General features: G+C 41.0%; 1 protein-coding gene across 1 annotated transcript; it reads left to right on the top strand.

Moving 5' to 3' along the window:
- The first annotated feature begins 6,260 nt into the window (after nt 1-6,260).
- Nucleotides 6,261-21,170, top strand: LOC118830898 (zinc finger and SCAN domain-containing protein 30-like). The gene is made up of 4 exons (XM_036737970.1): nt 6,261-6,356; nt 8,472-8,989; nt 12,914-13,061; nt 16,005-21,170. Exons 2-4 carry the CDS (start codon nt 8,576-8,578, stop codon nt 17,003-17,005), a joined length of 1,563 nt encoding a protein of 520 aa, XP_036593865.1. The 5' UTR covers nt 6,261-6,356; nt 8,472-8,575; the 3' UTR covers nt 17,006-21,170.
- Nucleotides 21,171-21,404: the final 234 nt, after the last annotated feature.

Below are 21,404 nucleotides of genomic sequence, written 5' to 3'. Positions count from 1 at the left end.
ATACAGAATAAAAATATATTAACCCGCCCAGTAGATCTCTCAATTCAGAACACACAGGTTTTGGGCAAAAATTTTATCATTTTTCTACTTCCTTCTCTCTAGAATATGTAAACTAGCCTGGTGCTGACTAGAAAGTTTCCAAAGATGAAGATCTGGAAGAATGTGAATAGCCTAATCACTTTCTGGGGTTGTTAAAATTGTGGGATGAGTTTTCTTTAGATTCATTGGGTAGCTACTGCCAATTAGTCAATTATTCCCTCAGTGAAATACACTTCAGTAGTTGCTGATGGAAGTATGTCTTTTATAATTCAACTAATAATATTTATGCCATTCTCCCATTCAGGTGGCTGTTCCCTAGGTGAGGGAAAGAGAAGTGTGCTAGTTACAGAAGAGGGTGATCTAGGTAGAGAGGAAAAGTGTACTTGTTACAACAAAAGAGGAAGCTTATCACAAAGAAGAACATATATCCTTTGTGAGACAAAATAAAGAAAAGTACATACTGCCTTGAGCTATCAAAAATATTCTGTAGCAATCAGAAGTGGAAATATTGGAGGAAGTAAGCTTGTTGTAAGGTTATCCTGCAGTACTGCTGAGGTAATACACAGCCAAATGGTGAATATAAAACTAAAACAGAGTTAGTTATATCAATTCTTGAAATACCACTCGTAAAAACCAATTTTAACATGTTTCTGACATGTTGATTTTAAGATGTCTCTGGGATATCCAGTTTGAAATGTCCAATAGGCAATTGGTTATGGGGGATTGGAGTTCAGGGGGCTTTACATCTGTGTGTTATCTGCTTACAGATGATAGGTAAACCAAAGGAAATCAATGAGGTTACCAAGAGACAGTCCCAATGGAGAAGGGAATTGAGTCAGAATATACAAAATCCTTGGGAAATTGCACAGTAATGATAAGATAACCAAGGAGATAGAGGAGTGATAGGAGAGTACCAGGCAAGAGTAGTGTCATGAAAACCCAGAGAGTAGGGAGCATCTGGGAGGAAAGGGTGGTCCATTGTGTCAAATGCAGCAGATAGGTCAAGCAGGATGAGGACTGAGAAAAGACCAACAGATTTGGCAATTAAGAGATCATTAGTGACTGGAAAGAGCAGTTTGAGACAGGAGGTTTAGAGGCCAGATTGCAAAGGGTTGAGAAGTGAGAGGAGAGGAAGTGGAGAGCAAATTGTAAACAGTTTTTTAAAGGAGTTTGGCTAAGAAAAGTAAGAGATAATAGATGATAATGATGAGGGCACAGTCTCTGGGAACCCCCTTGAGTCTGAAGTGCGGTCTCTGGGAGCCCCCTTGAGCTGTCCCTGAATCTTCCGGCTGGATCTGGCTTTCCCCTAGGGCCACAAGCCTCACATTGTCTTTGGGCCCAGATCTCTCCCTCTATTGTTACTTTAGATATGCATGCCTTCAGTTACTTCCCAACCTTTGATATTCCTTCAGGCACTTCCTGCCCTTAATTCTATTCTCTTGGTTCCTGGACTCTGACCTCACCTGGTCCTCCTTAGACTTCCCCTCAAGACCCTCCCTAAACCCCTCCTCTAGTCACCCCAGACCACCCCTCAATCCCTCCTACAATCTTTGTGTATATAATCTCCATTTTGCCTCCATGAAGGTGCTCAGATTCAATCTAATTCAGTAGGTTGAATCTGGCCCACTTGTGGAAACAGGCATCACAAGGTGGGGGGGATTTCTTAAAACAGCCCATTGTGGCGAATCCCTAATAAACTTTCTCTTTTCCCTTGGCTGAGAAGGCTTGAGTCGAATTCTTTCGGCAGGACCCGGTGCGTCAATATTTCGGGGTGTCGATCACCCCTCAACCTTAAACCTCTTCAATAATACAGAAGGATTTGCATAGATTCAGACCAAAATGCTGGTCTGAAACTTGCCATGCTACTGATGGGGATGGGATCTGAACCCCTAAAAGGAAAAGACCATGTCTTTTGGATCTGGATCTCAAAAAGGAAATGCCCCTAGACTTTCCCATGGTGGCCCAGGTCCCTGGCGTTTGCCTGGGCACCCGCAACTTCTGGGTCCTTCTCTGTTACCTCCCAGTTAGCCCAGACTACTTGGCCACTCCTTGATCCTTCCCACGGACCATCTTGCCCCCCATTAAATTGCTTAGATTCCTTAAGAGTCTCGCCAATAGCTCAGATTCTTAAAAGGTCACCCACCCAGACCAGTGTTCTAATAAACCTTATCTCTGGCTGAAAGCTTGAGTCGAATTCATTTGAGGCAAGACCTGTGCTGCTTGCCTTTGAATTTTGGTGTCCCAGTACCCCTAGACCTCAACATTAACTACTAATTCATACCAGAGTGGCACAGATGATATCAGACAAAGTTGAATTCAAATCAAGATATACTGAAGGAATAATCAAGAACAATATAATATGCTAAATAATTCTGTTAAAAATGAGAGCACAGAAATTCTAAATATACATCCCTAACAATTTTGTGGGAAAATTTATAAAGGAAAAAAACTCACAGTCTTCTAAGAAGAAATTGGTTAAAAAAATCCAAAATTCTTTCATAAGAACAGGATAATCTACCAAAAGAGAAATAAGAAATAACTGGTTTGAACAAAAATGTCACACATGCTAAATCTAATAGATAAAGAGAACTCAATGGGAAAAGCAAAGATATATATATATATTTTTTACTTCAAGCACATTTGGGCGACATGTAAAAACTGATTACCTACTGGGTTGCAAAGAACATGTAGAAGAATATAGAATAGCAGAGATTTTTATTCAGCATTTATGAGGTATATTGAAATAAAGCCATAGTAAACAATGATAATGGGCAAAATCAGTGGCTTAATGGATTCCTGCCTGCAGTCAGATATACTCATCTTCATGAGTTCAAATCTGGCCACAGACACTTTATTAGCTGTGTGATCTGGGCAAGTCGTTTAACCCTGTTTGCCTTAATTTCCTCATCTATAAAATGAGTTGAAGGAAGTGGCAAACCACTTCAGCATCTTTGTCAAGAAAACCCCAAATGGGGTCACAAAGAGTTGGACATGGTTGAAAAATACTGAAGAACAACATCAAAACAATGATAATAAAAACTCAATAAAAAACTTAAAAACATAATAATGAAATAATAGTAGTAAATAACAACTTTTTAGGGAGGTGATAGTTACATTGTACATTTTCTCAGAGGTCATCTAGGACACTGATAAGCTGGAAATGATGGGGTGCTTGTTCTTGGACCCTAACTCTAACAGCCTCTGCTTGGGTGCCTGTGCCTGAACCTCAGTTCTAAAACACATTCTGTCCCAGGCAGTTTCTCTCTAGCTAAAGGGCAGTGTGCCCCAACTTTATCTCTGTTCCTTCCTCAGTAGGCAGCTGTGCCTATCTAGTCCCTGTGCACTGGGTCATGACAATATTCACTACTTACTGACCTTACTGATATGTATCCTAGATATAGTCAAATGTATACTCTCTGACATTTATTTTGTCTAACAAGACATTTGATAAAAGCCACTTAGATATACTAAGTCCTGAGATAGTTAACTTAGTGATGTTTCACAGTCAAAACCACAGCCCTTAGAACTCCCCCCCCACGTTGGGTTATTTCCCAGTGAACTGGGTAATATGCCTATGCAGTAGATACAAAAAGTGCATGTTCCTTTAAGAACTGACCACCCCTTAACCACTCCCTAACCCCACCCCAAAACATCTAATTGACATGTTTCACCCCCAAATCTTGTATTTATGCTCTCCCTGCACCCCTCTAGGGTTGCAGTTTCCCTAAGAACTCTTGCCTGTTGTAAAGCATAATAAATCTTTGCCACCTTGACTTAAAGAATGCTTGAGATCGTGAATCCATTCCAGGTGACCTTGCCCTGGGAACTTTGGTTTGGGATTCCCAAATCCCTGGGTTTTTCCCCCTCAAGAGAAAGAGTCCAAAGGAGTACGCTAGCCATCCATGCCTGCCCTTCCTTGTGTGACTCATGTCCTCCCATAAGTTTAGCATAAGGCTCTACCTAGCTTGTGTGTTGGGGGAGGGGAGAGTTCCACACTTCCTTTTGCCATTGTGAAGAGACCAGTGAACCAGAAGGGCAGTCCAATGGTAATACCACACTTTTGCCACAAGGCCTAGCCACAGTTATTTTTTGATAATACATTGATGATATCCTTTACTCCCAAGAATGGCTAAATTAATTCATTGCTTATTGTTAAACCGTATGGAAAGAATTAAAATAATGATACAACCAAAATTAATTTAGTTAGTTCTATACTAATCAAACTAACAAGGGGATACTTTATAGAACTAGATAAAATAATAAAATTCATTTGGAGGAACAAATGGCTTATACCAGGGCTGTCCAAAATATGGCCCAAACACTGCCTGTAGCCCGCAGTGTGATTTTACGCGCCACCTCTGGATTTTAATTTTCCCTAGCGAAAAAATAAAATAATAATTTGTATGGAATGCGTATTAGATTTTGAAATTCCATTACTAATAAATAATCTCGTTGATGTTAATTTTCTTTGGTGTTTTTAAGCAGTATTATGGGTGGAACATATTGCACAGAATTTTCAATTGATCTGTGGGACGTCTTCCATCTGTATGATGTAGACTAGTCAGTATGCACCTACCTTTATACTGTTGTGTTGTTGCTTTGTTGTTTTGTGTTTGCTTTTACACTTCGTGCCTTTGCCTGTCATATTGATGACTTGCATTCCCCCACTTTCTATTAGTGTACTGTATTTTTTATTCTGAGTGCGGCCCTCGAATAATTATTTTATTTTAATGCGGCCCTAAGATAACCTAAGGTTGGACAGCCCTGGCTTATACTGTTAAAAAAAAATGAAAAAATGTGAAAGAAAGGATAGTATCATTTCCAGATCTCAAAGTTTGCTATAAAGCAGTAATCATCAAAATTATTTAGTACAGTTTTTTAAAATGGAAAATTATACCAGTGGAGCATACTAAATAAGGAAAAGTCAGAAACAGCAGAAGTTATTTGTACCCCTGGATTACAGTGTCTGATATACCCGAGAACACAAATTTATAGGATCATTAATTTGGAGCTGGAAAGTTCCTCTAAGATCATGAAGTCAATATAAGTTTTAATTCCTGGGCGACTCTGGGATTCCAAAACTTTAAGCCATAACACATCACTAGTGGAATATTGGAATTAAAAGATGGCCTTTCATTTCAAGAAATTTGGGGTCATTAACGAAGCTCAGCAAAATTCCCACTTCCAATCTATGATACTCTCCTCTCAATTCTGGGCTCCACCAAAATAGGAATAGACTATTTCACAGAATCATAAGGAGATTCACATGGAAAGTAGGTAGGACAGAGAATCAAGAAGAAAAAGTAAAGAGGTGGTGAGAAAAGGGCTGGTATTCCCTAATAACTTCCCCACGCAGCTGGGTGATTGGGTACAGTGCCCAGGGTGTCCAAATCCAGCCTCAGACACTCACTGGTCTCTCATCCTGGGCAAGTCACTTAAACTCAGTCTGCCAGGGTTTTCTCATCGGTAAAACTGGGTTAATTACAGTCCTTACATGCCCAGGTTGTTGTGTAAATGAGATACTATTTCTTTGGAAAGGTAACCCAAAGGAATGGGTATAAAAACTGTCTGGTACTGGGTGGGGTTGGGTGCAGACAGAGATAAAGGCGAATGAACAGAAGAGCCAACCCCACGTAGTAAAGAAATCAGGCTGTTTAAACGCCTTCCCCCAAAGCCTGCAGAAAGCCGGGAGGACGGCAGGGCGGGTTGGGCCCAGACAAAGAACTGTACCTTTGATGGAATCCTAGCCACTGCTCCCAGCCCCCAAATCCCAACTTCCTCATATGCCTCACTGGAACAGCGGGCATGTCCAATGAACTCAATCACATCCACCTAGTTTGAGACAAGACCACGATGGCTAGCCAATAAGAAAGCGGCACCAACAGGATGCTGAGCCGGATGTTTGACTGCAGAGACCACAAGAGGACTTACTAACAGCGAGGAGCTATCGTTAGGTGAATTTATAAGGAACCTAGCTCTCTGAAAGCCTGACCCTCAATAAATGCCTTTGCTTGGTTTGGAGATGCTCTGAGTCTGTGAATTCATTTGAGAAGACCTTGCTACACACCTGGACACCCTAACCCCTTTGTCTCTGCCCCGCCCACAGGAGGGTCCGCAGAAGCCAAGGGCCAGACGACCAGCCAGAGCTGCGGACTGCTTCTCCTCCCCCTTCCTCCAAGCTAGGCCTACCCGACCCCCCTCCCCCCGCCTCCCACGATGACGTCACTGGCGCGGGACCAGCCCGATTTTCGGGCTACAAACTCCATCGGGCATTTCTAGGCTTGATCCTCACCGCCATCTTCCCCGTGGGCAAGGAGGTAAGGAGGCCGGAGGGGGAGGGGCCGCCCCCTTCTTTAGGTGGAGGGGCCAGGACTTGCTTAACACTCAGAACTCCAGGAGGACAGTTCCCTTAGAGGGAGAAGGGTTTGAGCATCTCCAGCTGCTGCGCACAGGATGTCAGGGAAGCTTGTACGAGTTGTCGCTGGACTACGGTTCCCAGAAGCCTCCGGGGCCATTTCCTCCGACTACATTTCCCAGAAATCCGGGCGGCGCCGTTCTCGGGGGAGCTGGAGCCAGCTTCCCTTCTGTGCTGGACTCTGAGCCTTGAGCTCCCTCACTCAGTAAAGAGTCTGACCAGTAGTGCTGGCTGCGGCGGGTCCGTGTGGTGTAGACCTGCGCCCTCTGGTGTAGAGCCAGCCCGGGGCCCAGCATGGCCTCCGGTGGAGTCACGTGCCGCCCCAGCCCGTCTCTATAGCAACCTCTTGACAGTGATGCGTTTGTCTCAATCTCCCCGGGAAATGTAGTCCAGAAGTGTAGGTGAGAACCGGCTTTGGGCGGTGGAGGAGGGTTGGGGGGTGGGATCATCCCTGGAGTGAGATATGACTCAACTACTTTAGAGTTCAGGGAACTGTCCGGGTCCGAGTGTCAGTTTAGAGGCCTGTGATTCTGCCGGGTGTGGATACGGGTATGGAATAAGTCATAAGCATTTATAAAGCGCCTACTGTGTGCACTTTACAAGTATTGCCTTATTTGATGTTCACAACCACCCTGGGATGTAGGTGCCATTATTATCCCCATTTTATAGTTGAGGAAACTGAGGCAGACAGGTTCAGTAACTTCCCCAGGGTCACAGAGCTAGTGTCTGAGGCTGGATTTGAACTCCGGTCTTCCTGACTCCAGGCCCAGAGCTGTGTGCACTGTAACATCTAGTTGCCTGGGCAGTGACGATCAGAGGCAGGATCCGAGCCCAGGTGCTTTGTCTTGAAAGCCGATGCTCTCTGCACTGTTCAGATGAGTAATGTGGGTCCTTCTGGTTCCATCTCACTCATTTTGTGTCATCTTGGCAAGTGACTTTTCCTATTTGGGCCTCAGTTTATCAAGTGCTATCCTTCCTCTTAAAGTACTGCTGTTTTTATAATGAATAATGTCAGTCTATTCTAGTTCACTGTTATTTGTACATCACAACAGAGGAAGATCCAGAATTGCTTAGGAATTATTTGGTTAACATTTTTTAGTGTTACCTTTAGTGTTTCTTCTGTCACACTTTACAATGAATTAACTTTCTGACGGGTATTCATTAATTTGTGTAAGTTCTTAAATAGCATTTATTACTGATGGAATCCTAATAAAGCTGTCCCCAGCCCCAGTATTCTAACTTCCATATGGGCCTCACTGAACAGAGGGCATGTCTGGATTTAACCACACAATCTGGCTTTAACCATACCACAGGCCCGCAGACTCAATCATAGGCCTTACTAAACAGCAGGCCCTCTGCTCTGACCTAGCCACTGCCCCCCCACGTCCCCACCCCCCAACTCAATATCCTAACTCTCTTATGTATGCCTGACTGCCGCACTATAACAGCACTCGTTTCCGCGTGATGGAATGCTAGCCACTGGCTCTAGCTAGCCACTACCCCCTGACCCACTCCTCGTATTTCTCACAGAAACAGCAGATGTGTCCATGTACTCAAGCACAACCACATCCATCTAATCTTGGACAGGACCACAATAGCCAGACAATCAGAAAGCAGCACCACCAGGATACCCAAGCAGGATGTAGATCCCCAGAACAATAGAAGGGACTTTCCCTAAGTAGCCATCTCAGAAGTAATAGCAAAAGCTGACCTTTAGGTGAATTTATGACTTAGAGAGGCATTTTGTAATGTCTTTATCATACATCCGTGCCCCACACTGGGTTTTTTCTGTATGTATTGTGGGTAATTGCATGTACAGTTCCACTGAGGCTGGGATCCTTCCCTATTACCTCATCTCTTAAGCCCCTCCTACTTTTTAATATTCATGTATTCTGTTATGTAATTGCATCTTTTGCTCATATAAAAATCCCTGTCTTCCTCTGATAAGTTGCTGGTTCTTCTTGGAACTCGGCCTGCTTCATTGTTGTTCTGTGTTAACAGTGGTTTCTTATCTTAGGGGTATCCTTGAAGAACAGCTCGAGAAGAAGAATTTCTTTGAAGCACAAAGCCCTCTGGAGTGCTTATTTAAAAAAAAAAAAACACCAACTTATATAACTTCAAATGGCTCTAGAATCCAGAGAGACTTCAGCACTGAATTCACAGAATCCATCAGGGAAAGAGAGACTCCAAGTAGAGAAAGAAGAGGATTACCTATGGGGTAAGAGAGGTAGCCAGAAGAGGAATGGCCCTTCCACCCAGGAGATCTTCCGCCTGCAGTTCAGGCAGTTTGGCTACAGTGACACACCTGGACCCCGAGAGGCTCTGAACAAACTCTGGGAACTTTGCCATCAGTGGCTAAGACCAGAGATCCACACGAAGGAGCAGATTCTAGAGCTGCTGGTCTTGGAGCAGTTCCTGACCATTTTGCCAGAGGACCTGCAGAGCTGGGTGAGAGATCAGCATCCAGACAGTGGAGAGGAGGTGGTGACTGTGCTGGAAGATTTGGAGAGAGAGCTTGGTGACGTAGGATGTCAGGTGGGAAAGTGGCAGGTGTGATTTGTTGTGGGGAAATGGGATTATGTTGTCTCCTCTGTTAGACTGTGAGCTCCTTGAGAGCAAGGACTGTTTTTTGCCTTTTGTTTCATCCCCAGCACTTAGTACACTTAGTACAGTGCCTGGCACATAGTAGATGCTTAACAAATACTAGCTGAGGGACAGAGTTGAAATTGTAGGTGTGAATAAGCTCAGCTAAGGAGAGAAAGTAGCAAAAGCTGAGGGCCAAGGTCAGAGCCTTTGGGGGAGCTGTCTTACATCTTGAGCAAGGTTGTCAAACTACAGCCCTCTGCTTATTTTTGTAGACCCAAGATGAACTATGGCTTAGACATTTTGAAGTAAAGTGCTATTGTATGTAAAAATGTAAAAATGAATATTAGCTCCAAGTACAGGCCATAGTCTGCCCAGCCCTGATTTGAAAGATAGTGGAATAGTGGAAGGAAGAAGAGAAATGAAAGGAGAGAGAAGAAGAGGATTGGCAAGTAGGACACTGTAAGAGTACAGTGTCTAGGAAGCCAAGTAGGGTAGGAGAAAAGGATGAGGGAAGGAGGTGACCAGTGTCAGATGCTGCAGAGAGATCAAGGCTGACAAATTAGAAGGTGGTGGTCACTAGAGTAGAGAAGCCAGCATAGTATGAAGGAGCTAATAATGAGGAAGAAGAAAGAATGAATGAAGTTCTAGAATGTAGTTTCTAGGAATTTGACACTGAAGAGGAGGAAAGACTATGGAGTGGTCACTTGAAAGATGAAGCGATGTCAGTAGAAAGTTTCTGTTTTTAGGATAAGAGAGGCTAAACATGGTTTGTAGGTGGGAGGAAGGAGCTTGCTGAAAAAAGTGAAACTTCATAATAATAGCTAGTATTTATAGATTGCTTGAAGTTTTGCAGAAAGCTCTCTATTCACCTGTTGTATCTGACAACAGTCCTGTGACCAGTGACTTTCCCAGGGTCAGAGTCCTAGAAGTGTCTGAGGCAAGATTCCTCTCTAGATCTTGTTGATTCCATTATGGAAATAATTATCTTGGGTACAAAATCCTGGAGGAAGCAAGAGGGGATGGGGTCACAATGATAAATGGAGTTAGTCTTGGCAAAGAGGAAGGCCAGCTGATTCTTTGGATCAAGACGGAAGAAAAGATGGTGATACAGAGAGAGGTTTTGAAGTGAGAAGGAAGAAGTTGAGGAAGCTTGGTCAGAAGACCTCAGTCTTCTCAGGATAAGTAGGAAGTGATTGGGGAAGTGGGTAGGAAGTGAAGTTGGGGACTAGCAAAAGTCGGAAAAATGTGGGGAATGTGATAGGGAGTGAGTTGTAGTGAGGGACCCAGCCTGATATTGGTGTGATTGTTTTGGACCTACTCACCTACTGGGCAAAGTTTGTGACTTTCTACTAGCCAAGTGTTATTCAGGGTTGGGGATGGGTCAGTATGGAAACTGAAATGGCTTGGGTGACATCTAATGTCATTGAAATAGCTGACCCATAGATCTCAAGGCTGGGTAGAGCCAGAGCAGCTGTGAAGGTTGAGGGGCAGAATGAACATCACTGTGATTGTGGGGAGCCGGTTTGGTAGGAGTTAGATTGTTATCAGAGAAGGGAATTTAAGAGTTACAGACTTTGGAGCTGGAACAGTGCCCAATGTTGCTGACGCCTAAGGCATGATTCATCTAACCTGGTGGCTAAATAAAATAGAATGGAGGTGAATGTGATTGAAGTTAAGAGGTTGAAGATTCATGAGGTCAGAATGTCCTTTTTCACTTGTCCCTCAGAAATGTCTCTTTTTACTTGTCCAAGTAACTTTAATCTACATATTTAAAATCCCCTTATTTTACAGCACTCACAGTCAAATGCAAGAACGTGAAAACATACGAAAAATTAAATGATACATGAGTATTCAGTAACAGCACAAGAAAGAAATTATAATGTGTCCCATGATTAATTCTCAATTAGGTGATAATCTGAGCTCCAGGGTGTTTCTGGAGTTATTGCAAAGAGTTTGAAAATCCATATTCATACTGTAATTTTGAACCTTAGTTTTAGCAAAATGCACCTTGTGAGTGGTGGAAGGGTCCATAATTTTGTTCTATTAAAAAGGGGTTCTCATGCTTTGGAACCCATGTATAGGCCATACATTTTCAAACTCAGAGACTACGAAATGTCAGTTGGATTAGTTTGAGAATGTTTCATGAAAGATGATTAAGACCTTAAACTGGCACTTATACTAGAAACATAAATATATTTATATTTATACAAGTATGCACACACATACACACACAGAGCATATTACAAGTAGAAGTAATAATGTGAGCAAAGGTGGGAAGACAGATACCTGCACACAGTATTTAGAGGACCCTTGACTAGTTTGAGGTGGAGGATTCTTAGGTTATTGTTTAAGGTAAGGCTAGAAATAAAAGAGACATGACAGGCTAAGAAGTTTGGACTTGATCAATAGCATTAGGGAGCCAATGAAGGGTTTTTGAACCAGAATTATAGTGATATTGGTGTGTTGACTGAGTGAAGGTAGACTGGAGTCAGGAAGACCATTTTAGGAAGCAACTTTGATTGTCCATCATTGAATATTTCAAGTGTTGTAAGTGCTTTCTCTATTCCAGGATTGGTGCTAGGTGATAGGGATACAAGGCAGACATGAGACAGTTCCTCTCCTAGGGGTGAAGGGAATGACCACAATCTAAATTAGGGTGGGGGCAGAGGAAATTAGAAAGGAAAAAAAAATTAGGAAGGAAAAAGCAACAGACTTGGAGAATGGGGGGAGAAATCAAGGGTGACTGAGTGTTTTTAACTGGTTCATTTAATTACCAATCTACATGAAAGTAAATAAGGTCTTTGAAGGAGAGTGTGGAGAAAGCAAGAGTGGAGGGCAAAAGCTGAATCCTGGGATACGCATATTTATAAGCCTATAGAAAAGAACCATGGAAGAACATAGAGGAGTGGTCAGAAAGGTAGGAGAACAAGAATCATGTAGAGTTATGGAAGCCAAAGGAAGAAAGAGTTTTACAAAGTTATCAGGTAGTTATCAGTACCAAATGTGGTAAAAGTCAAAGAAGATGAAGACTGAAAATAAACATGGAGTGGGAGGGAGGTTGGTAGAGTATGAAATGTGTTGCTCTTAGAGTCAAAAGACCTGGCTTGAACCCTGTCTCTTCTACTTATTAGAGCAAGTCATGTATTAGAGTAAGACCACTGTCTGGTCCTCAGTTTCCTCATGAAAGGCTTGGACTAGATGACTTTTAAGATTCCTCTTAGCTATTATCTTCTATCTTAACCACAAGGGAGGTAAGCAGATTTTCCTAGCTTTTGCTCAGTCAGGATATTCTGTATTCTAAATCTTTTCTAATAGATTGTACTTAGAGTTTATGCTTAAGAAAAATTACTCTGCAACTACATGATTTTTCAAGGTTTCTAAAAGTTAAAGTTACATTATGGTTATAGTAAGGTCTATCAAATGTTTTTATTGTGTAATTTTTGGTTGATTAATTGTGGTAATCTTACAATTTAATTTTAATTGCTAAAATTGGATAAATACGTATAGGAGTTTTTCCACAATTGTTTGAAGTTTTCTTGTACATTCATCTTAATACTAAATCATTCATTTTTCGAATAGCCATATAATAAAGTTAAATTGCAGAAGATTTCCTGTTTATCAGCAGCAAAAATTTCTGTTGTAGTTAATTCTTTCACGTGCCAATTCAGCCTTACTCTTGAAAGGAGCAAACTGTTTAATAATAAAAAGGAGCCTCTGGGTTTGTTTTATGGTTTATCTTAATATGGCTTCTTTAAATATGACAAACAAAACTCTGTTTTTTTTGTCCTGTGTCCCTAGGCTTCCTTTTTATAACAAGGTTTTTGTTTTCATGGTGGTTCCCTTACAAGGCCAAACATATCTCATTATCTCTAGGTTGCATCAAGTACACAAAGAGAGTCAGAGGCCTGGGAGAAGATGGCACCCTTGGGAGCAGCACAGCATGCATTGAATATCCAGCTTCAGCCTATGAACACCCAGATCAAGTGTGAGTCTCCAGAGCCCCAGTTCCTACAAGAAAGAGGTGAGGATCAAGGGGAAGGAAGAAGGAAGGAATCAAGAGAAGGTGAAGAGAATGGGGATTGTCGGTCAGAATAGCATCTGGCTCCTCAATTTCTTGTTTACAGTGATTAAGCGGTAGTGTGATGTACAGGATTTGGTACCAAAGGACATTGGTTTAAAGCGGTATTGTGATGTACAGGATTTGGTAACAAAGGACATTGGTTTAAGTGCTGGCTTTGCCAATTCCAATCAGTGTGATTTTGTAACTTGCATGTAACTTGTCTGGGCCTCGGTTTTGTCTTCTGTAAAGTGATGGGGTTGGACTAGATCATCTTTCAAGTCTCTTCCTACTTAAAATGGATGATTCTATGAAGCAGTAGAGAAATTTTTATTTTAAAGACCTATCAGCTCAGGTGTTATGTTATTCTGTAAATTAGAAGGGCAGAATTGCACTATCTTTCACTTTTCAGGGATAAGAGAAAATTACACTCCCTTATTATGTTCAATTATCCCCAGCAAATTTGGTTTTAGTGTTTTTATTGACAACATTACAGAGCTATTATAGTACATTTACTTTGTGCTTTGTTCACAGCAAGATAAGTTAAGAAGCATTTACTAAGCTCCTACTGTGCATGATGCATTATGCTAAGTACTGAGTATATAAAGAAAGGCAAAAAACAGTCTCTGCTCTCAAGAAGCTCACAGTCTAATGGGAAAGACAACATGCAAATAACTGTGTACAAACAAGATCTGTGTTATATGGTGTAAGTTGGGGATAATCAATAGAAGAAAGGGACTAATGTAATGGGATTGAGAAAAGCTTCTTGTAGAAAATTTTAGACAGCCAGTGAAAAATACAAGGAGTGGGAAATTCATTGTTATGTTTGAGGAGCAGCAAGGAGGCCAATGTCTCTGGATCACCAGTATGTGCAGGGAGGTAAGATTTAAGAAGACTGGAAAGAGAACATTGTACACAATAACAGCAGTATTGTAAAAGAGTCAATTGTGAAAGACTTAGCTGTTGTTGTTGATCAATACAACGATCACTGACAGTTCCAAAAGATTCATGATGAAAAATCCTGTCTACTTCCAGAGACAGAGAGAGAGAATTGATGAACTCTGAGGGCCTATTGAAACATATTTTTTCACTTTATTTATTTTTCTTGCTTTTTTTTTCCAACATGGCTAATATGGAAAGATGTTTTGCATGACTTCAACTTCACATGAATTATGGGTATCATATTGCTTACCTTCTCAACTAGAGGGAGGGAAAGAATTGAGAATTAAAAAATCAATTTAAAAATTAACAACAAACAAAAAATGAATACTAGTAAGGTGAGAGGAGGCCAGGTTATGAAAGGTTTTAAAAACCCGAGGAATGATTTTCATATTTCATCCAGGAGGGGCCACTGGAGTTTATTGAATAGAGTAGTGAAATAGACATATATGCTTTAGGAAGATCAGTCTGACAGCTAAGTGGAGGATTGACTGGAGTGGGGAGAAACTTGGGAAAGGGAGATCAACCATAAGGCTATTGAAATAGTCTAAGGGGAAGAGGAGACGAAAACAGAGAAGCATGGGGAAAGGGGGCAGGTGACCCCCCTACTGGGGCCTGGTGTCTAGGTGTGGAAAGTCTTTGGAGGAGCTCACCAGTGAGAGAAGGAAGCTGGCACGGTGGAGGGATGTTCCAGGGTTAAATGGCAGCTGAGGCATGATGGCAGAGGCCAGAAAGTCAAAGCAGAGCCAAGAGAGGAGTGAGGGTTGGCTGGCCTGGGCCTCCCCCGACAATGGAGGCTGTAAGAGGAAGTCATGAGTGGAAGAAGGAAGCTGGGATGGTGGACAGACATTCCAGAGTGAGAAGATTTCTGGGGTAGGAGTGGATGGAAGTTCCAGCATAGCACTGAGGGAAGATCCAGGTTGTGATAGTGGCAAAGTTTGGAAAGTCAGCATATGAAAGATGGTTCAAATCAATGGCATGGAAACCGTTCCATTATTCTTACCACCTAGCTGTTCAGTCCCTTTCCTTACATTATCTCCTTATATTTCCCACCCTTAGTGAAAGGTCATTTCCCCCAATTCCAGTTTTTTAGTCTTAGTTTGTGAGGTTATTCCTGCTTGGCTAATCCATATTTTCCTCCCTCTTTTAAAATGGTTTGTTCCCAATTCCTTCGCTCTTGGCCCTCCCTTGTTACTTATAATATACAAATGAGCAAGACACATACATTGGCCTTGACTGACAATATGTGGCTCATTACATTATATATAATTTACCAGCCCTCTGCTGAGAGACATATGTCTTGCCAGCCATCCTCTGATGTCTTGTCACTCCACGGCTCAGAGTTCTGCAATCCTTCAGCATTGTTTTCCTATATATAATAGTGATCATGTAAATTGTGCTCTGGAGTTTGCTTTATTCTTAATGAACTGTTATTCATAAAATGCTTCTCAAGCTTTTGTGAGTGCTTCATATTGATAATTTCTTATGACACAGTAATATTCCATTATTTTCATATACCACGGTTTGTTCATTTATTCCTCAGGTGATGGGTGCCTACTTCCCCCATGTTCTTTGTTATAATAAAAAGTGCTATTATGAATATTTTGTGTATGAGACCATTCCTTCTATCTTTGGCTTCCTACATTCTCTGATTTGTCTCTTCCTTTCTTGTTGTCAGAGACTGGTTCATTTTTTGTGCTACATTGGCTTCTCTGCCAGATACCTCTTGCCTGCCTCCATCGCTTGGCACCTGTCTTTTCACCTTTATTTCCTGTTACCATTTCCTCTAGATTGGGATACTGTTTATGAATGCTCACTGAAACATATATAGACTGTATTCATATCTTGCACAGCATGTAATTTCACTACTCTGTTTCTAAGAGGCAATGTGACTTGTTAATAGTCCTTTTAAGAAGGTTCCTTTCTTCCAGCACACATGACATTTGTATTTTCTGTTGCTCATTTCAGATTTTGAGACTAGTACCAAGTGGTCCCTTCCAAAGCAGGAATTTTCTGAAGCAGCAGAGTCACAGGAGAGGATATCTGGAAGATTCCCAATGGATGTTTCCAAAGGAGCCAAGATTGGAGAAGCCTGTGAATGTGAAGACACTTTAGACAAGCAACAAGAAAACAAAATGGAGAAAGTAGACGGATCTCTTTCCCAGGATGGAAATTTTGTGGTAGTAACCATCCCTTCTGAAAAAATTCTCTTAGGAGAGAATGGCCATAGATATGATGAGTGTGTGTGTACTTGTCATTTGAACTCAAACCTGGTTATACAACATAGAATTCCAGCAAGAGAGAAACCCCATATATCTTCTATAAATGACCAAAGCTCCAGACAGAATTCATGTTTTAATGTGCATCAAACTATCATGAAAGTTTATGAATGTAATGAATGTGAGAAAACCTTTAAGCAGAACTCAGATCTTAGAAAACATCAGAGAGTTCATATGGGAGTAAAACCCCACAAATGTACTCAGTGTGGAAAGGCATTCAGTCAAGGCTCTGTTCTTAGGAAGCATCAAAGAATTCACACAGGAGAGAAGCCCTATACATGTGGTGAATGTGGGAAAGCCTTTAGGGGGAGCTCAGACCTTATTCAACATCAAAGAATTCACACTGGAAACAAACCCTATGAATGTAGCGAATGTGGGGAAGCTTTTCGTAGGAGTTCACACCTTGTTCAGCATCGAAGAATTCATACTGGAGAAAAACCTTATCACTGTAGGGAATGTGGGAAAGCCTTCAACCACAGTTCTTCCTTTAATCAACATCAGAGAATTCATACTGGAGAGAAACCCTATGGGTGTAATGAATGTGGGAGAACCTTCAGTCAAAGCTCATCTCTTACTCAACATCAGAGAATTCATACTGGAGAGAAGCCCTATGAATGTAAAGAATGTGGGAAACCTTTCAGGCATAGGTCAGCCCTTATGAAACATCAAAGAGTACACACCAGAGTTTAACCTTGTGCAAATTTTGAATATGAGGAATCTTCAGGCAACTTTGCTGTTACTAAATCTCAGAAAATTCAGGCTGGGATCAAAATCCCATAACGTAATTGTGAGCTCCTCAAGGGCAGAGCCTAGATTTGTCTTATAGTGTTTGGCTGTCACCTGAGTTCCATGTGCCTATGAAACCCTTCTTAAGGTTTCTTTTGTGATTGACTAATCTTTGTTTCTTGTTATTTAACTTTTGTTAACAGTTATCTTCTAAGGGGGAGGGTATATAATTTTTGCTACTTCAGAAATGATGGAATTCATATCCCAGGAAATTGAGGATTGTATTTCAGTTTTGGGTTGTCAGTGCCCTTTCCTCAGGATGTATAATGTAGGCAGCTGAGTTCTCTGAAATGAATTGGGGACAACTTTTTAAGAATGTCTAAGAAGACAGTCACTGGCCTAGAGAATAGGAGAATGGCAGCTATTTATGGTTCACAGTCATTTTGACCTCTGAGAAGAAGAGACTGGATCTTGGGGCAGGTAAAAAGAGTGTTCAGCATAATAATAATCATGTCTGTTAATGATTACAACTACTACCCTCTGCTTCCCTTAGCCAGAGGAGGCCTTGAGGTCTGTGTCTTAAGATCCATACCCTCAGTCTTATCTTGCCCTTTGGGACAACTCACTTCCTTACCACCTTCTTCAGAGTTGTTAAAGTACTTCCTGTTTTCTCTCAGGTTAGTACTAAAAAATGACAATTTGGAAGAGAAATTACAGGCTTAGTTTCTAGAATAGGTACCTAGTCTATGAACTCTCTAGGCCCTTCTGGCCCCTTAGAAGGTAGAGAAGACACTACTCACCTTCTTTGACCCTGGAAGTCCCAGTTTTCCATAGTGCTATGAGTTTGGCTGGAGTGACTTCATTTTTTTCCTGATTTGTGACTCTATAGACTTTTCCGGCTATAGTGTTGGAAAGAGATTTACTTTGTACCTTTCTTTGATCAGTCAATGTCCTGAAAGCTATTGCTACAGAGGAGTGGGTACGTAGATGTGCATAGGATGTATGTGTTGTGAGCACATGTTTATCTTTATTGGCCACACAGCATTGAATTGTCTCCCAGCATCAGAATATGATACTGCTTTTCAATCTGCCCTGCTTTATGACACTAGTCAGGGGGTTGTAGCCCTGGGAATTTAGAAGAAGGTGCTTTGGTAACCATACCAACAGAGTTCGGCTTGGACAAGCTAGGCAGCTCAAGGATAGACCACAAGCATGGATGCAATGGCAGCTGATCAATCATGAACTCTAGTGTGGTGCATGGACATTAGGCAAGCATCCCTTCCACTACCCTAGGGAAATGGCATCACAGCCATTTTGTGATGGAATGGTCAACAATCTCTGGATATTTCTTTTAGACCAATTAAACTATATCAGTAGTCCCTGTCCAGGATATGAAAATATCAAGCAGTGGGCCAAAATAAAAAAAACTAAAATCCTGAATGGGTTATGGTCCCAGTGTTCAGTCACCATAGAATTAGATGGAAGCATCATGGTATTTTGATGACAGGATAGAGGGTTGGTGGCTACTGAAGTATATTGTAAGCACTGTGAGGCATAGGGTTCAGATGAGAGGGAAGGCAATTTAATCTTAAAAACTATTAATCTAGCTCCTGGGTATAAAATGTTATGATACATATTTTATTTTCATTTATTTATTTTGTAAATTTTTGATTCATTTTAAACTTAAATACAAAGCAAGAAAAGAAAAAAAGAGAACGTACACAGCAGAATGTGAGAAGATTCAGTACACAAAAATAAATTTCCATTTTAAGAAAACCTATATAATAAGTAGTATACATTATCTGAAAAGCTGCCCAGCTTTTCTTTGCTTCCTTATAGGTTTTCTTTTGTTTTCTGCTGTGCACTTTTTACTTTTTTCCCCCTTCCTCTCGCCCTCCCCTCTGAAGAAGACTATTATTCAACACCAGTATACATATGCATAGACACACATACACACGCATACACATATACACACACACGCACGCCTACATAGATATCTTTAAACATACACACATATACATATACACTTATACACATATAAGTAAGACCATACTATGCTTATTTCCAGTTATCTCTTTCTTTGGAGGTGGATAGCATCTTGCTTCATAGGGCCAAGTCTTTCCATGTTTTTTCTGAATCAACTAGTTAGTCTTTTCCTATATCACAATAGTATTCCAACACAATCCCATCCTATCTGAGAGATTGTCTGTCAAAGTATTTTCCCAATTTTTTGCATTCCATCTATTCTTGGCTACATTGGTTTCATTTATACAAGAAAATTTTAGTTTAAAATATTGAAATTATCCATTTTACTCTTCAACAATGCTCTTGCCTTATAGTTTAAGGTCTGATATTACTGAATCTCCTTCTTTACATCTTTTTCCTCTGTTTTTTTAAAAATTCCTGACCTTATTCTAAATGAATTTTGGAGTTGTTTTTTCTAACTCAGTAAGATAATTTTTTAATTATTTTTTCTAACTCAGATACTTTTTTAGTAATTTAATTGGGATAGCTTTGAATAAATAGGTTAGGAATAATTGTCATTTTTTATTATGTTAGTTTCAACCTACCCGTGAACGATAAATATTAGTCCAATATGATACATATTTTAGATACCAGGTGAGCATGGACTGTCTAGGCCTCTCCTCCAAAGGCATGTGATTTTCTGGGAAGACATTGGGTGAGACATGATATAAGGGTAGAGTTTGAAATTGAAAGAGGTAAAGGACCTATACATGTTAGAGAAGTCATAGAATCACTAAGCCTAAGAGTTTGACACCTCAGAAATTAATATTCACTACAATATCTATGACAAGCCTCTGAAGACCTCTTGTCTGAACAACCCCTTCTACTTTGGTACGTCTCTGATGTTTGGAAGATTTTAGGGACATCAGATGTAGATGTGTCTGCAGAGACTGCCCCTGACACTACGGTGGTTAAATCTAATCCTTCTACATGACAGGCCTTTAGGTACTGGAAGACAATTATGTTACTTCAACTGATCCTCATGGGCATCTTCTCCAGTCTTCTGTCTTGGGTGCCCTGTTCTGGACATGCCATATCTTGTCTGTGTCCTCAAAACCTATTGTGTTTCTAACAACAATGTTGTTAGCAGCTGCTGTGGGGGTGTAAGACCAATAACACCACTATACAGGAGGGCTGCTAGCACAAGTTCTTTGATCTGCTTTTCTAAGGAGAGCAACTTTAAGGGGTTTACAATCTCACTTTAATTAAACATATATATATATATCATTCATTTAGTTCAGGGGGAAAAGTCAGCACCCTGAACTTCAGAGAAAATATACACAGAAATTACAAGCAGAAATTATGTAAACAGATCAAATAATGCAAATCAACAGACAGGCTTCTAGCTGTCTGACCAAGACAATACATACATAGTTACCAGAGAGAGAGAAGCACCAACATCTGGGTTTTTCAAAGAGGGGAAAGAGAGGAGGGTTCCTTAATGGCTACCCAGAGTCTTGTCTGGGCAAATCACAGGAACACTCTTCCAATGAGTAACCGCCAAAGGAAAATGCTAACCTCAGAGCATATGGGGCTTAATGCCTATTTAGCAAAAGGGTGTAGGCCTGAGGCTTAGCATCTACATAGCAAAAGGGTGTGGGAAAGATCTCTAATCACACTATCACCACATCATGTATATTGTTTCCAATCAATACCTCTTGATTCAAACAAAGGCAATACTCAAAGGCACTTGATTGCTTTAGTGCTGAGAAGCACTCCAAAATAAAATATAACAAAAAGTCCCACTTTGCTTGCCATTACAGTCTCATTGGCTGGCAAGACTTCATTCTTTAACCCTGATAAAGCTCTGCTGGTGGCTAGAATTGAATAGAATATTCCAGATGTAGTCCAACTAGAGCTGTTAGCAGCAGAACCTTTCCTCTCTTGATTGATGCTGATCATGTCAATAAAGCTTAGTATGGCGTTGACTTTTTCGACTGCTGTCACAGTGCTGACTCTTACTGGACTTGTGGTCCACTGGAATCTCCAGATGTGTGTGTGTGTTGTGCGAACTGATGCTTCCCCTTCATTTTATTTGATTCAGGCCATTATGTTATGTTAACAAAATTCTTGTAAACTAACTCTTGTCACCCAACAGGTTAGCTATTCCTCTGCTACCTACAAGTTTGATAAATATACCCTCTATGTCTTGGTACAAAGTATTGAAAACAATGTTGAAGAGTTTAAGGCCAAGGTCAGATAGCCGAGACAGTCCAATGGACATCTTCTGAGCTATGATCCATTAATGGCTACTCTTTGGGCTGGTTAGATTCACTTGACTGTACTGTTACGTATCCCATAGTTCTCCATCTTGCCCCCAATGATAATGTGAGGACCA

The sequence above is a fragment of the Trichosurus vulpecula genome, chromosome 9, assembly GCF_011100635.1.
Source record: "Trichosurus vulpecula isolate mTriVul1 chromosome 9, mTriVul1.pri, whole genome shotgun sequence".
Taxonomy (NCBI): Eukaryota; Metazoa; Chordata; class Mammalia; order Diprotodontia; family Phalangeridae; genus Trichosurus; species Trichosurus vulpecula.
Note: the sequence above shows the minus strand (reverse complement) of the source record. Positions and strands in the feature narration are given on the sequence as shown.

Coding starts and splice junctions, on each gene's coding strand:
- LOC118830898 (XM_036737970.1), top strand. CDS start 8,576: ATGGCTCTAGAATCCAGAGAGACTTCAGCACTGAATTCACAGAATCCA. Junction 8,990..12,913: donor TTGGTGACGTAGGATGTCAG/GTGGGAAAGTGG, acceptor CATTATCTCTAG/GTTGCATCAAGTACACAAAG. Junction 13,062..16,004: donor CCAGTTCCTACAAGAAAGAG/GTGAGGATCAAG, acceptor TGCTCATTTCAG/ATTTTGAGACTAGTACCAAG.